Source organism: Phallusia mammillata, chromosome 2 (assembly GCF_965637545.1).
Source record: "Phallusia mammillata chromosome 2, kaPhaMamm4.hap1.1, whole genome shotgun sequence".
In the NCBI taxonomy this organism is placed as follows: domain Eukaryota; kingdom Metazoa; phylum Chordata; class Ascidiacea; order Phlebobranchia; family Ascidiidae; genus Phallusia; species Phallusia mammillata.
The window spans coordinates 27,500,990-27,515,163 of record NC_137253.1 but is presented as its reverse complement, the minus strand read 5'-3'; the positions used below and the strand labels follow the sequence as shown (position 1 = coordinate 27,515,163).

Genomic DNA, 14,174 nt, shown 5'->3' with positions numbered 1-14,174 from the left:
GGCGAAATCATCTGGATTGTTTCCTCCTCATCCAGGGACAAAATATCCGCAAGCATTGGGTCTAATCCAGTGGTTCTCAAACTTTTTTATTGTCGGGGCCAAATGGTATTTTCTAAGTGTGTAAGGAGCCGCAAAAAAAACGAAACCTTGAGAAAATCACTAAATAAGATGACTTTGAAAGCTAAAATAGCAATGTTTGGTGGTTTTCTGAGGTCTGGTGCGAGCCGCAAAATAAGTAGTTGGGAGCCGCATGCGGCCCCGAAAACCGAGTTTGAGAACCACTGGTCTAATCTTATTAGATCGTGACATTGTCACCATATATTTCTTTGCTGTTTAACTCGGTCAACATATAGCTCCTACACTATCTTCTTGGGTTTGATAGGATTGTTTGTTATTATATTAACCATTTCTTGAACAGTTTATGCTGGTAACAGTACAAGTCAGCAAATATTTGCCAATACGCCGAACTCCAAGTTGAACGTACGCCTCACCAAACAACGTTAAGAGCAATGAAATCCTCTTTTGCACACTATAGGTACAATATGCTTACAATGGTGGTTCAATAACACGATTTATTCATTGTTCCTTTTGAAATCTTAACCTTTGCAACGTAGCCCAATCCTTTAGCCTACTTGTATTTGATGTTTGTAACGTTCTTCCAGTTGCTTTGCCTACTTTACATGGCCCTAAACAGTGCCGGATTAAGGGTCTGTTGGCCTGTAGGCACTTTTTATAAGAGGCCCGAAAATCAGGGTTCCCAACTAAAAAATTTGAATTATCAGTGTTGCAAATCAAAAAAGTGGCCTGGATTTTTGACTGGCCTGTAGGCACATGCCTACTTTGCCTAATGGTTAATCCAGCACTGGCTCCAAATCGCATTGTTCATCATGGCTACTTTTAGAAGTCACTTAAAATATCAGGTAAAGTAATGTATAGGCCAGTGGTTCCCAACCTTTTTTCGACATGACCGAAAAAATCCCAAAATTTGGTTTGTGGTTTCTCGCGACCCTTGGACATGCATTCTTACTATTTTGTTTGTATGTTTGTCTGCAAATCAGGAAAGCTTTTCAAAAATTACTACGGCAGTCAAATATGATTCATTTTCTTTTCAACTAAACATTTCCATTTTGCCCGAACTTTAGATCAGCCAGACCACGCTCAACAGTGAGGTAACACTACTCTTATGACGTCACAAACCGAATTAACTATTATCGCGCCAAATTATCTTGAAATTATGTTTGGGCAACAAGTTAAACCCATTTAAAATAAAAAAAGCTAAAAACGAAGTCAAAAAGTAGATTCTTTTAGTGTCACAAAAATAGGCTACCCAACACAATTTTTAGGCGACCCATAGGTTGGGAACCCTGGCCCGGAGCCCTTATAGACTACTGTTTGTAAACCACAGCGCAAAAAAAAACAATTTTCATGACGTGTCGTATTTACAGAGAAAAGGAAAGCCTGAAGTTCGATTACTTTGGACGGCGTCCTTGTATCACCGAACTTTAGTAGGAAACGAAACTATTTTACTACAAGTTAAACAACGAAGGTTTAGATACGATTGCTCAAACACCAAATGAGCTTTAATGCTACGTTACAATTTACCCATTAGTAGTAAACGCATTTAAGATTTGAAGACAATATTTCGTATTAATTTTGATGTCTTTTTTTAAAATGTAAGGTGACCCATAACATTTAGTGTTTATTAGAGGATCTTTTCCGCAAACAGTAGACATCTTATGTCGAAGCAACAGTGCATTCTGATTAGGAAGCACTGTTGCTTCGTCTGATTTCTGATTAGGAAGCACTGTTGCTTCGTCAATTATTCGTAAGGTGACTAAAGTTCACTATACGCTTTGTCTCAAGAAAATCAACAATCTAAAATCTGCTATTCTATGCCAAAAAGATAATGTAGCGAATAACCCAAAAGTTGCGCTGCCTTTTAATTGGTAGAGAGCGCAACTCTATGCTCCCAGACAGCACAAGAGGGGCTACTATAACGGCCTAGAACCTTTTTTTAACAACTCCAAGGCACGAAGTGCCAAAATAACGAATTCTTACAATAGGGCAATAGCAGCAAGACGAGCACCAGTGCAAAAGCAGTTCCTGCAAATATGTAGTACTTTAGTTAAGGCAACAGACAAAAAATTATCAGTAAAGTTGACTCTTACCGAACTATTACAGTAACATTCAAAGTGATCGGTAGATTTTAAGTTCTGCAAATATAGCATCAATTTCAATACATATCAGCAAACCACACTAGTAACAAACTGCGAGACTTTGAGCAACAAAGCTTACAGGAAAAATACAGTTATTTACAGCAGGGCTTCTCAAACTGTGGGTCGCGACCCCAATTGGGGTCGCCATATATTATTTTGGGGATCGCGAAACATTATGCGTTATCATGCCAGTCACAAACAATGGCATACGTGCGTACATTTATTATTGAAACATCATTCCTGTGTATAGGCTATACCAGGGGCGCACAACCAGCGGCCGTGAACATGTTTATTAGAATACCTGTACTGGTGGCCGTGACGTAAATAAAAACTCTTTTGCCAAATATTTTGATTTTTAAACTGCTCTAAACACAATTTGTGAAACTTAAAAGAATATTACCAGCCTAGTAGCCGTATGCGCCAGACTTTTTATGCCTATTGTGTGCAAACAATGCGAAAAAGCAGATACCACAAGAGTCACAATATAGATTATGACGTCATAAAAGCTAAGACTGTCAATTAGAAATTAATTTAGACTTTTAATTTTTTTAAAAACACAAGCAAGCAGGCGGCCGTTGGTGAAATAAAGATCTGTAATGCGGCCGTCACAGCGAAAATGTTGTGCACCCCTGGGCTTTACCCATCAAGGGGCCGCGTAGAAATTTCTGTTTTAAAATGGGGTCGCAGAGCAAGAAAGTTTGAGTAGCCCTGATTTACAGCAACGACACGTTGGATGATGACGGTGGAATACATGATCCCAAAATGTACAAAACACACATTGGACGACCGGCAACAGTTCATTTAGCACAAATTTCCTATTCGTTACCGAAGAAACAAACATAACTGGTCAATTATACAACACAACATCCAGTCGCTAATAAACAAGAGGCAGCCACGCTTACAAGACGTGACTTCAGTAAAACAATGCCAAGGTTGTGACATCATAACCACTGATTGTGTGATAGATTATGTCATCAGGTTGCACGACATTGCGCCATACAAGTGAGTTAAGGCTACTGGCGGGAAACATAGAAAAACATAATAGTAGGTACAATGGCGACGTAGCACCCAATGAAATTTGCGTATGTGTGGCATCAAAATAATCGAATGCACTAAGTGTGTATTTTACGTTGAAAAAGTGCTCAAATTGATAAAAAAATACGCAATGAGAGTAAGTTCATTATATAAGAGCTGATTGCTTTACAATATAACTTTGGCGGTCACCGCTCAGTTTAAACTTTAAACTTAAACTTTAAAGACAGTTAAAAACATTCTAAACATGCAAACAAATATGCATTTTTACGTCCTTTTGGTTTTCTTTATTCATACCTGCATAATTAGATTTCATGATAAGATTTTCCCAAATCATTTTACTACGAAACTTTATCGCTTATCAATGTTTATCTTTGCGAAATGGGTTTTTTAGGCAACCCGAGTTTTCCGTCCCATAATACCATTTTGCAAGTGACGGTACGATTCGAGGTTTTGAAGGCAGTCCGAAGAGAGGTATGTCACTTAACTGCGATTGATATACTGGACTAAATATGTTGTCCACGTTGATTCCGTGCAGTACACGACAAAGTTGACAATAATTGGTTTCACGGTGGTTTTCAGGGATGTCGACAAGATCCTCAGTTGTCCATTTTAGATATTCCTTGTATGCTGTGTCGTTTTTATCCAAATACCTGCATGTAAGGATTCCAACATTTTTTTCTGACTTTTTCATGGAAGCAAAAAGATAACAGAATAAACAAAAATCAGTTAAGGTGAACATAAATTTATTAAAAATGGAATTGATCTTTAAGCTCATTACTGCGTTTCATACATACTTTGTACGACAGTAAAGGACTATATAAAACTATTAGTACGTGGCATGCGACTCCATCAATTAACTGGGGCGTTTTTGAGACATTAATGCGCAGCTAAGTTCATGATATGTAGAAATTGGAAGTGTGAATGTGAATGTGGATCATTTCCAAGAAATTTATACAAATGGAGTAGGACTTAGGATCCAAGATGCTCTTTCCACAACACTTACTTTAAATATTCCACAAGTTTATTGGGCGTCGAAAAATCCTTGGCATAAATGAATGAGTTCGGCGGGGCAACTGCCTCATAGTCATCGCGGGACGGTCCTATGACCACTGGGACGGCTCCACTAATCAGTCCATTGTAGAAAAACTTTTCAGTTATATAATCCCTACAATTCCAACTGTTTTCCAATGCAAAATAAAACTTGTACTTTGAGTACTCAAATTTTGATTGTCGGTTTTTAAAACAACCTCCACCCAATACTATATCATCCAGTCCGTCGTTGATTAAAGATTTAACATATTCCATCCGGTCAATTGCACCACGAGTGAACCCACAGTTGGATACTGCCCATATAGAAAGATTGGTTTTCTGCTTCACAAAAGCATTAAGCTGGTCTGTGGACATCTTTTTTCCACCACGACTTTTCCATACACTGAATGCATTACCATAGGAGGCATAGATGTCTGCATCCCGTCTAAATAAAAAATACGGTAAAGGATAACAGCGAAACGTTTGCATTGTTGGCTCGACGAGTTGTAAACGGGCCTGAAACTGCTTGGAGCCCGAACCCCGCCCGAACCGAATCCTTTTCGAGAAGACAGTTAGGCTCGAAGGTTTGATTGACAGGCCTATACACTGAATCCTCAGAAAAGACCAAAACAACCAACACAATAGACAATTGGGCTTAAACAAGGCTTTTTCGGCTGTTTGACATTAGGACATGTCAAGCAACTGACTAAACTAGCTAGGTAAATTTATTGAAAAAAAATCCTGACACAGAGTGTAAAGACAGGCCTGAAACAAGTCCGAACCCGGCTCGAACCCGGCTAGAACCCGTCCCGAACCCATCCCGCAACCGGCCCGAACCCGGCCCGAAAAGTCCTGCCCGACTTACATCTCTGTGCGACATAGACTAAAGACGTTGGTTAAAAAGTATTGTTCAAATACACGAGCCCAGCAGTCGCTGTACCTGTAGTTCATTGTCATGTTAAAAACATTGTCACATTCGGTCAGTTTCATCCCGCGATGCTCCCGCAAAGCTATTGGCGATTCCTTACTAAGCCCAACGTAATATTGATCCAATCTCCTGCATATGGAAACATTAGAACTCTTATTGTTTTAAAATAAAACCCGACCAAGTTATCAACTGTGTGAAGTATATTGTAATTCACGAGTCAGCAGAGACTTAGTACGATAGATGGAGACAAAAGTCGCATATAACAACAGGCTGAAACTGTAGTCTGAAGTCATCTACCGAATTACAATTCATAATTACATTTTCAGAGTCAGATGAAAAATATTTCTGATAAGACGAAACGTTGTAATGTTGTATAAGTTTTCCTTTTTATTCAACCGGCAAATATAAACAAAATATCTGACGTTTCGACGTCTCATACGGGGTGTTTTCATCAGGGTAATGTAGCCACCCAACACAGTCGTTCTTATAACACCAAACGGGTGAAGACGAAAGGCACAAAAACAATGACATTACCCTGATGAAGACGCTGTATAAGACGTAGAAACGCAGATGATTTGTTTATATTTGCCGGTTGAACAAAAAGGAAATTTTATGCAATATGCCTGGCAACAGCACAATATATATATTCGTTGCACTGTTTTATTAAAATGTTATAGATTTGGTTCTTACAGTATTGCTATAGCGGTTGGTTTGAAAAATAGTACTCGTTTAGTTTGCAGGCTTTTCCATACCTTGTTGCAGGCATTGTGGTAAGTTGCAATTCGTGAAAGTGAAATACAACAGCTTTTGCGTTTGTTTCATCGATCTGTAAAATTGCAATCAATTGTAATTGCTTATTGCTGTAATGCGCTATTTCTTTTCAACATTACTGTACACTTTTGATAACGGAAAGTATTGCTTCGTTAGTGTCGCAATTGTCAGAAAAATTTTTCCATTGTGCACGTACCTTCGTTCTGCCCAGCGTGAGTTGGCAATTTCCGCACTCGTACGGCAGAGAATCAAATTCAACTTTTTCGCCAAATGGTGCATACCAATTTATAATTATAATCTGGAAATCAAATTAACAAACAGGCGGATGATTATATAATGTATAAGTTAGGGTTATGCCTAAATTTCCATTGGTATTGTTAAAAAGTAAACAGTATAAGGTGTTACATGTTGAAAACTTTAATAGTTTTTTTTTGCTTGTTAGTAGGTATAGCCTACTTTGTTAGTTGCATTTTTTAGGGCCTCATCTAATGGATCTTGCTCTGTTGAAAAGTTGTGTGAAACCCATTGAACGGAATTCGTTGAGTGTATGACCTATACAACAAAACACAGCATAATAGCAAAATAAAAAGTATCAAGAATTAGTTAGTGAGCCGACCACTGAAAACTTAATTAAAAAAAGATTAAAGCATCAAGCCAATAATTGTTAAGCTGCAGACAGTGCACAGTGTTTGCCGTTGTATGACTATACACTAGCTGAATAGCTACAACATAGCAGGGTTTAATTAAGATTATTTGTATCCACAACAGTTTGTGCACATTTTTGCACATTTACTCACGTTTTTAAAGTTCCATTTTCCTTCCATAGCTAGTTTTGTGTATACAAGCACTGCAGCAGTCAGCAGAATCGAAAGAAACACCAATTTAAAACGACAAAATTCCATCTTGTTCTAGCGGTCTAGCTATGTACAGCTATTTCAACGGTTAACAGCAACGATCCGCAATACTACTGGTTCGTTATTTCCAATGTAAGTGACTGCTGGCAACTGATTGAACATGTGTCTTTTAAACTATTAAGCTACACCATCCAGCTACACGCCCAAACAAAGGGTCTACAAAAATTGTCTGTAGGTAAGCAAAAATAAAGAAATCGCAAAAAAGCTTATATTCAACTTAGTCTACATTACGGGAGCCACAAATTGACGTTCGGTGCTTATTGGGTCCTCTTTTTACTGTTCACATATCTATTGACTGCGACTATTTAATTAAACACTCGGTATTTGCTAGCTTTTACACATAGAAAACTGAAGAGCGAATAGCCTACAAAGTGTACAAAGTTCTGAACCGAAATATTGCAGTAGCAAATAAAGAAAAACTGTTATCCTGTTTATATGGTTCGTTAATACGACGTAACTGACTTCGATACTGTTTCGTGCAGTAGGTCTATGTTTTACCTAACAAGTTGCTCAAACTTAAAAACTTTTGAAACAAATGCTAAAGATTTCATCACAAACCATATCTAAATGTTTTGTACCCTATCTGTTGTGTTAAACCCTTTTTTCGCGTTTTTATTGACACAGAAACCGCTCTACTCGTTGTCAAAATTTACTTACAGTCTAGGCTACGTGAGGCAAAATCTATCAAACGTGGCTTATGTATAACGACAATGAATACACACCACTATATCTGTTTAAAGTTTAACGAACGCGCCAATGCCTCAGGTATAAACGCGTTTGTTCCCAATTCGCTTGCGTTTTATTACTAGTCAATTGCTTTTATCGGTAACTTTTTCTGTTGTGCGGCACCTAGTTGCGTCCCTTCTGTGTCTTTCATTTTATCTGACGATGCCACGAGAAACTGTCGTAACGTTGTAATTTTTTACACTTAAACTCCTGCCAGAACAGTCGTGTGTGTAAAAATCTCTTCCAGAATTTTAAACTAACAATCTTACAAAGTCAAACAACCATAGAAATACAAACCGCAACTTAAGGCAAAAACACTATTGAGACAAATTATTGTAGAGGTAATGAATAAAATAGAAAGATTATAAGAGGTTTTTATGATACAGTCAATACTTGACATCTTTGCGTCAAAACTCTCAAACTTTTATTGTGGCATATGAGAAATATAGTATTGTGCTCCGATTAATATACATTGGTCTTGTTACGAGTTTAGAATAATTTACATCAGGTAATGTATACAGATCACCAACTTTTTAAATCTTTTTGCAATAGTATTGGGGTATTTTGTCAGGTTGGCTCATTCCAGCCACCCTAAATCCATCCGTTTATCCCATGTTGTATATTACACAGGCTCTTGGTTGGTTGCACAATAAAAAATATACCTATGGTAGTTTGTGTGTGCCATAGTTGTAGGGAAAGAAAATTACTTCTTTCGAAAATGAAATCATGTTGCAGATTTGAAAATTGCTAAGAAAGCGTAACAAAAAATATCTAACAGGGGCAAGTTCTGTAAATGAAGCGGAATTAGCTTATCGCTCTATGAGTTCCGAACTACGCCAGGTATTCACGCAGGTGTTTATTTTGCTCAAACTGCTTTTGGTGTGACCTGTCAGCTCGGTGAATGCGAGCGGAGTTTTTCAACACTTCGGCGTCTAAAAACATGGCTGAGAAGCACGACTACCCAGGTTCGCTTAAATCATCTAGCTGTTTGTCACGTGCATTTAGATTTACTCGATCAAGTACGGGTTAAAGAAATCACTGAAGAGTTTGTTGCTGTTTCGGAAATTTGTCGAAAATTGTTTGGACATATTTGACAACAAAACTGATTATGTGTCATAGATTTTTTCGTTTTTCGTGTCATAGATTTTTTTTACTCTTTAAGTTTGCTGCAAAGGTTTCGAGGCAACGCATTATCTATTGTAAAATAAAGTATGTTTCGTGACGTCATGACTTCCCCAATCGAGGTGACGTCATCTACTCACAGCCGTCATAGGTCCCCTTTTTAAATCTTTATGCAATAGTATTGGTGTATTTTGTCAGGTTACCTCATTCCATCCACCCTAAATCGATCCGTTTATCCCATCCCAATCAGAAATTTATCATAATCCACAGATAAATCAGGATAGACACTTGTTTATACCCCTGAAATTTGACATCGGCCTTTTGATGACCCACACTTGTATTACGCATTGCGCGAACACGATTACCCTTGGATGTTCCGGACTTAATGATGGTAACGTTAAGATAATCCTTACATGTCCCAAGCCTAAACATGATTACCCTTGGATGTTCCGGACTTAATGATGGTAAAATTAAGATAAATCTTACATGTCCCATGCCTAGACATATCTTTACAGACCTCTTTACCTTGACACATGCAAAAACAGAACACAAAACATTTATGTTTCATCTTGTATTGGTAAGAAGAGTTGAATTTCAACCAATGCATGTACCAAATTCTGGACACCGCAATGGGAACACTGCAGCTACACTGGTAGGGAAGCAGCACGTAGTGCGCGCCCCCCATCCTAATCTCCCGCCCTGGACAGCACTTGCTTAGTTCAACTAATACATGTCACACCTTAGAAGACATCATTGAGTAACAGACTTGCCGAAAAGCAGCTGCCTTCATTTTGCAATTTGGTAATACTTCATGCACAAAACATTTTATTTCAGGCAGTTTTACTTTTGAAAAACAAAACAACAACTTACTCAAACAAGTGATGTATGTCATGGTTTTTGAAACATATTTTGGTGCGCTTTCGGTTCTCCCCCGGACCTGACCAGAAAAACTTTGAAACTAGGGATTTTGTCATTATTTCTCTGACAAAGATTCTCAAAGTTGCCCGCAGAGATATGCACTCAACTTTTTTGGCAAAGTACACCACATCCTGTATTCATTAAAAAATACATTCATTAAAAGGTAAATAAAGGTATGTTCAATTAGCATCAACACTTAACTGTAATCTTTTAAATGTTTTCCAAAAGTTCAGCCTCACATGTAGCAGGTGGGGGCAAAGAAAATAACTTAATGGGTTGGACATCATTCGCTGACAACTGTTTAGACAAAACTCGGAAATCTTCAGACAGAATTGTAACTTTGGCTTACTGCTGTACGATTTTTGCACGCACCTTTCATAAGTACCTACAAACATAACTTTGTAAACCTCAAGAACCATCATCCAAAAAAAACACATACTTGCTTGACACAAAACTTCGCAAGGGCATGACATCCAATCAGGCTGAGGTTCTATGCCATTTTTTGCCATCATCTGTATATTCCCTAGGTTTGTAGGGGAAGGACACACTGTTTTGGTACAATATCATTTGTGCCATTGGTAAACTTTACACATAGATAGTTTTTCATTTTGTTTTGTTATTACTTAAACCTGCAAAATATTAGACACAACACATTAAATGGCATGTACCAGTTCTAGTGCCACTTGATTTTTTTTAAATGGTAGTAACATACATTTAACAATGCTACAGTCCACCTTTAAAATATTAAAATTTTCTTTTAACTTTGACACTTTATGGATACCCACAAAACTTTATGGATACCCACAATTCAGAGTTTATGGGAAATTAAAAAAAATGTGATATGCACATGTAGTATTTACCAACAAAGTACACATCAGCTTGAAACACAAAAATATCACAAACTTTGCAAATATTGGAACCAATTTTTACAGTTGAAGCAATCGAATTCCGTTTAATTACAAAATAGTTGTGCATAAAACTTTTTAAATGTTTAATGTTGTGCTTACAAGAGATGGTTACTAGGGGTGAAGCATATACAGGGCAATGTTGTTTAAGCATATCAGATGTGGCAAGAATGTTTTTGTTCTGATTAAAAGCATAGTGAGCTACTTGCTGCAAAGGTCTAAACCCTGACTTCACAGAACTCTTTAAGAAAACCAAGTAACTTTCAAAAGAAAAGCAATTACACAAATCAAGTGATCCAAAAGTTAAATAATCATCAGGCAAATGTAGCAAGCTATGAACATTGTATGTGATAAAACTTTTACCATACAATTTTTCACTCTCCACAACAAAAGTGTTTAGAAGTTCACGACATTGTACAACATACTCATGATTGACATTTGAAGTCAGTGAAATTCTAATTGCAACAGACAAATGAAGGAAGTGTTTAAATTTTTTGAGCTCAACACAGACTCTTTTTTCAAAACAACACAACCTACATATAAAAGAAATAATCGATACTCAGATGCTTTCCAATAAGCCAAATCAGAGAGTACTCTTAACTTTCGATTAAATTCAGTGGGTATGTGTTTTCGTAAGGAGGATATGTCTTCACACATTGTTTTAATTGATGCTGGAGCCAGTTTCGCCTGAACATGTCTGCAAAAAAAAAGAATTTGATTTTTTATAACTATCAGTATCAGAGCAAGAAATTTATACCTAGCAACACCTTTCCACCGACATAAAAGTCTCTTCATAACTCCAAGGCACACTAAGTGCATGTAATCTAGTGGAAAGTGTGTCACCATTTTAACAGAATCACTTTAAATACTGCATCCTTTGTGGTGGTTTTTGTCAGTTTGATTTATAAAATCAGTGTCTGATCTCAGTTTTCCAGTGCTTCCAGTAAAACAAACATGTCCACTGTGATATTCACCATGGATAGTATACCTTTCACAACTAGCAAAGCCAGAATGATATTTAACACATTTGAGAGCTGCACGGGCTGGTGCATCACAAACATACACACCGTTATTAACCATTTTAAAAAAACCTCATTGTGAATAAACTTCTGTGTTTTTAACATTTCCAAGTCTTGCAAATTTTATTTAAGAAATTCATCAACTGGAGGCATTTCCCTGTTGCAGGACTTATTGGTGCAATAAATGCCTGCACACAATGGCCTCATTGGAAGACCAAATACAGAAACTAATATTGGGTACAGCTTGTAGTCTGGAGACCCTTCAAACAATGGAAGTCCATCAATGTTCACCAGAAGAAAATACTGCTCTTTTTTGTACATACTAACCAAAACTGTCTTAATGATGTTAACCAATTTGGCATGTGTATATATTCGCCTCTGCCAATGCTGTGAGTTACTAAATTTGGACTAAAGGTACCAATGTTGAATAAGAAAGCGGCAATGATTCGTCAAATTTGTGCAAAGCTTGTAGCAAGTTAGTAACAGCTGACTTTGGTACATTTATTTCAGTAAGAACCCATCCTGCAATTGCTGTGGCTAATTATAACTTTTCATTGTTTTCAACAGTAATACCTTTTAATTCTTCCTGCTCATCATGCGATACCTCGGAGTCTGAACTGCCGACATCCACAGAACTAACGGTTGAGACGTTTAGGTCGCAATCACTGTCAGTATCGCTGCTAGAAAAGCTTTCGAAGTCCTGCGTTTCGTTTTCTGCAACATCTTGGCTTAATGTTTTGTTAAGCAAACGACGATTCCATTTTTGCTATCTTGAAAGTTGATTATAAGGTTTGTTAAAGGTCCTTCCAGTCTTCTATTTCGGCATTTTTGGACACAGCAGCACTAAAACTCCTTCTTTCTCAAAATGTCACAATTTGCCGTCAACACGAGTCGAAAAGTCGAAAAGATTAGCCTATCACAATCAAGTATTTTCTCACGTGATTTTGTCAACCAATCAAACAGTGGGACGTTGTTTGCGTCTCAAAGACACAATATGAGCAAGGTTGTTTTCCACACAAACTTTTTCCACACAAAGAAGTCTCAAAATAATACCTAATTGGTGTTTTTTTATGTGTAGAGTCTATCGAAACTAACTTAAACGTAATCGGACCGCCTTTACCAAAAACGTCATTTTCGTCACACAAACGTGAGTTGCAGGTACGGCTAAAACAAAATGTTGATTTCATATGACCAAAAAACGTGCCATCTTAACGCACCAAGTTAGTTTACTTTTTTTTCGTCACATGAAACTGAGAAATGTCAAATAATCAAACTCATAAGCTCCTCGGCAGTTTTAAATCCAGGCCCTACTAGTGTTTTGCGAGTACTTTAAAATTGAAGTTTTATAAAATTTAACAAATAATACATTACCAACATTGCAGTTTAAGTACGGAGTCAAAACAAACCTTTTTTTTCTCAGAATAATAAATCTGGCCATACTTAAAAGATCATTAACTTGGCCATAACAAAGCATACGTAAACCGCACTAGTTATATCTGTGTTATTTGTCAGGCTATTGTCCACTTGGCCAGGTGCGCTATAATCCAGGTATAAACCGGTCAAATCAACAGTTGGCCGGTGATAAGCCAGCATTTTTGATTGGGATGTTGTACATTACACAGGCTCTTGGTTGATTGCACAATAAAAAAATATACCTGTGGTAGCTTGTGTGTGCCATAGCTGTAGGGAAAGAAAATTACTACTTTAGAAAATGAAATCATGTTGCAGATTTGAAAATCGATAAGAAAACATAACAAAAAATATCTAATAATGTACAAAAAATGAGTTTTCTAATTTCTGTACGATTTACAAACCTTCTTAGCAAGAAGATACAGGGCAATAATTGAGTGAACGTTTCGGCAGTTTCTGGTGGCATCATCAGCTAAAATGAAAGCCACAGAAGATAGGCAACTTGGTGCCACACAACAGAAAAAGTTACAGATAAAAGCAATTAACTAGTAATAAAACGCAAGCGGTTTGGGGACAAACGCGTTTATTCCTGAACTTGAGGCATTGACGCGTTCGTTCCCAAGTTCGTTTCATTAAACAGATATAGTGGTGTGTATTCATTTTCTTTGTACTTGAACCACGTTTTTATAGGTTTTGCCTCACGTGTATAGGTTTTGCCTAGACTGTCTTAACGGTTTTGACTATTAAGCTTTTTTGCAATTTCTTTATTTTCGCTTACCAACAGACAATTTTTGTAGACCTTTTGTTTGGGCGTGCAGCTGGATGATAGTTTACTAGTTTAAAAGACACATTTTCAGTTACTAGTCACTTACATTGGAAATAACAAACCAGAAATATTGCGAATCGTTTACAGTTGAAATAGCTGTACATAGCTAGACCGCTAGAACAAGATGGAATTTTGTCGTTTTAAGTGGTTGTTTCTTTTGATTCTGCTGACTGCTACAGTGCTTGTTTACATAAAACTAGCTATGGAAGAAAAATGGAACTTTAAAAACGTGAGTAAATGTGCAAAAATGTGCTCAAACTTTTGTGGATGCAAATAATCTTAATTAAATTCCGTTATGTAAGTTTTTGGCTATAGTGTATAGTCATACAACGGCAAACAGGGTGCACTGTCTGCA

The 14,174-nt window shown here is 37.2% G+C and overlaps 1 protein-coding gene and 1 pseudogene across 2 annotated transcripts; both read right to left on the bottom strand.

The window, feature by feature from the left end:
• Positions 1-1,985: 1,985 nt before the first annotated feature.
• Positions 1,986-10,315, bottom strand: LOC145214346 (4-galactosyl-N-acetylglucosaminide 3-alpha-L-fucosyltransferase 9-like). The gene is made up of 10 exons (XM_080082852.1): positions 10,099-10,315; positions 9,861-10,044; positions 9,612-9,790; positions 6,777-9,548; positions 6,436-6,531; positions 6,176-6,277; positions 5,961-6,034; positions 5,221-5,337; positions 4,255-4,725; positions 1,986-3,901 (listed from the first exon to the last, which is right to left on the bottom strand). Exons 4-10 carry the CDS (start codon positions 6,879-6,881, stop codon positions 3,610-3,612), a joined length of 1,257 nt encoding a protein of 418 aa, XP_079938978.1. The 5' UTR covers positions 6,882-9,548; positions 9,612-9,790; positions 9,861-10,044; positions 10,099-10,315; the 3' UTR covers positions 1,986-3,609.
• On the bottom strand, positions 10,289-12,773 carry LOC145214345 (uncharacterized; annotated as a pseudogene). The gene is made up of 2 exons (XR_013857022.1): positions 11,322-12,773; positions 10,289-11,261 (listed from the first exon to the last, which is right to left on the bottom strand). The product of XR_013857022.1 is annotated as an uncharacterized LOC145214345 (transcript).
• Positions 12,774-14,174: the final 1,401 nt, after the last annotated feature.